At 50.4% G+C, this 2,500-nt stretch overlaps 1 protein-coding gene across 2 annotated transcripts in view; it reads left to right on the forward strand.

Annotated features, from left to right (window-relative positions):
* The window catches only part of vav2 (vav 2 guanine nucleotide exchange factor), a 218,225-nt gene that overhangs the window by 174,524 nt on the left and 41,201 nt on the right, over positions 1-2,500 (forward strand). For both annotated transcript variants that reach the window (XM_062554831.1, XM_062554830.1), the window contains exon 6: positions 2,391-2,489. In XM_062554831.1, the coding sequence (XP_062410815.1) occupies positions 2,391-2,489 (99 nt within the window). The remainder of the gene's footprint in view (positions 1-2,390; positions 2,490-2,500) is intronic.

Consider the following 2,500-nt stretch of genomic DNA (forward strand, 5'->3'; position numbering starts at 1 on the left):
CCAACTACCCCTCAACGTGTGTGTCCTGTGCTGCTGAATACCGGGTGTCCTGTCCACTCGTCCCACTGTCCACTAACCCCCCTCACCCACCCCTGCCCATCCCCCCTCGTTACCCCCCCACCCCCCCACCCAGTAGCCCCTAAATCCCTTGTCGTCGTAGTCAGTAGTCAGACGTCTCACCAATATCACATGCTTCTTTCCCTCTCTTTGTCAACTACCAGCCATTTTTATTACTTCATATAATAATATACACCTCATTTAATAATAAGTACTGTTGCTTCATCGCAGCCATATGTTAACTGTGTGATATTCCATTACAGTATGTAATACAGTTAGTGTGCTTTAGTATAATATGTTAATAATTGTATAATACGTACTAGCAATCATCTACTGTAGATCATGACACCTATGTTTTCTATTTTTCATTTATGTAGAATAAAAGATAATGATAATAAAAATAAGCACCTTTTTCATATAGATAAATGTCAGTGCACAGTATGGGGATGGTCTCTGCTGTGCCAATTAGCATGTTAATAAGCAGAGGCGACAGTTAAGCTCCTACTGTATGCTTGGGCCAGGGATGAGACTGGCTTGGGTTGTTTTCAGCGTCGTGTCAAAACCCCCTCTAAGCTCCTTTGAGTCCTTCCAGTTCTTTCTCCAGAGCGTGGACGACAACAGAGGATGGGAGGCAATTAACAAAGACCTTTTAAAACACAGGAGATACTAACACACTGGAACATGTGTGTGTACACACACACACACGTATACACACACTCTGGATGTGTGTGCTGCTCCGTCATCCCCTGTACCCTCGTATAAAAGTGTGTGTGTGTGTGTGTGTGTGTGTGTGTGTGTGTGTGTGTGTGTGTACTGTATGTGTGTGTGTGTGTGTGTGTGTGTGTGTGTGTGTGTTCTGCCCGTGCCATGTTAATTAGTGGGGGTAGTATTGGGTAATCTCTCCCCCTTGGGCAGCCCTCTGCTCCGCTCACACCCCAGCTCAGTTCGCAGATGGAGCTGGACCCGGTTTGTTGTTGTTTTTGTTTTTATTTATTTATTTGTGTTTGTGTTCTCTGGGCAGCAGACTGCTAGCTATCATGACCTCAGCAGTGAGAGGCCAGTAGAACAGCCACACATGCCTGTTTCATCTGCTCCCTTTGGAGTTTTAATTGCTCTTGGCTGTTGCAACGTCCTGCGCTCACATTGGCACGAGCCCTTCAGCTTTCATGTCAGACATGTACTGTATGTCTATTAGTCTTACTGCCAATCTCCCTTCTCTCTCTCTCTCTCTCTCTCTCTCTCTCGCCGCTATTCTTCTCTGTGTGCCTATCTATCACACTGTCTGTGTTTTCCTACGTTTTCTCTCCTCTGTTCCTCCTCTTTTCTTCTCTTTTCTTCTTTTCTCTGTTTATTTTTCTGTCCCTTGCCATCTTTGTCTTTCTGTTTCGAAGACCGCTGTGCCTGCCCACACTTCTTCCTTCTACTCTCTCTCTCTCTCTCTCTCTCTCTCTCTCTCTGCCTGTCTCTTCCCCCCCACTCCTTAATGGTTGTGTAATGCTGCTAGAGGAGTCTGGGGTTCGCCCTGGCCCCAGATGTTTGTGCCAGCGTGGGCACAGATGTTCATCAGAGCCGTGCCAACAGCTAGACACGGACCCCACCAACCCCTTTGCCAGCCCCCGCCGCTCGCCCCCCCCAACCCTTATGTCACTCCTCCACCCGCCAAAAAATCACCCAGCGTCGTCGCGGCAACAACGCCGCTGCAATTACGCCCCCAAATCACCCCGTCGGCGTTGAGCTGGCCAATCACGGGATGCGCTTAATTAGCACGTTTCATCAAAACCACATTTCGGGCCTCTTCTGTTGTTTTCCTAAAGTCCCAGACAGCGGTATGGGCACGGGTGGGATGTAAAGCGACACGGCGAGCGCGGTCCAAAAGCGCTTTGTTTTGGTTAGGTTTCAAAGGCACGACTGGATTCTGGGTAGACAAAACAATGCCCACCCCACCTCACCCTGCCCCTCCCCTCCTAGTGAAGCTGGCAGCTTCAACATCCGATGCCCGTGTGTGTCTGACCACACAAAAGGCCTCGTCCTGAATAAGACACCGGGGGAGAAAAAAACAGCTCTATTGTGTGCCTGGCACCCGTGGTCAACCGCGTCTCACGAGACGTCAGCAAACGACCGGGGCCAGACAATCGGGATGTGGACGCGCTGCTCGATACAGACCCGGGCGACGGCAAACGTGGCTGTCACGTCACGTCGCCAGTCTGGCCCGAGCGCTCTGCGCGTGACGCGAGGTGTGTGTTGTCGTGTTTGTGTGTTCTCGTCTCTGTGACTGGCGGGGTGACGTGACGTGTCGTGTGTGTCTCTGTGCTTGGTGTTTTTGTCTGACGCAGAAAATGGGCATGTCGGAGGACGACAAGCGCAACTGCTGCCTGGTGGAGATCCAGGAGACGGAGGCCAAGTACTACAAAACACTGGAAGACATCGACAAGGTGGGTGGAGG

Source organism: Sardina pilchardus, chromosome 14 (genome assembly GCF_963854185.1).
Source record: "Sardina pilchardus chromosome 14, fSarPil1.1, whole genome shotgun sequence".
NCBI lineage: Eukaryota > Metazoa > Chordata > Actinopteri > Clupeiformes > Clupeidae > Sardina > Sardina pilchardus.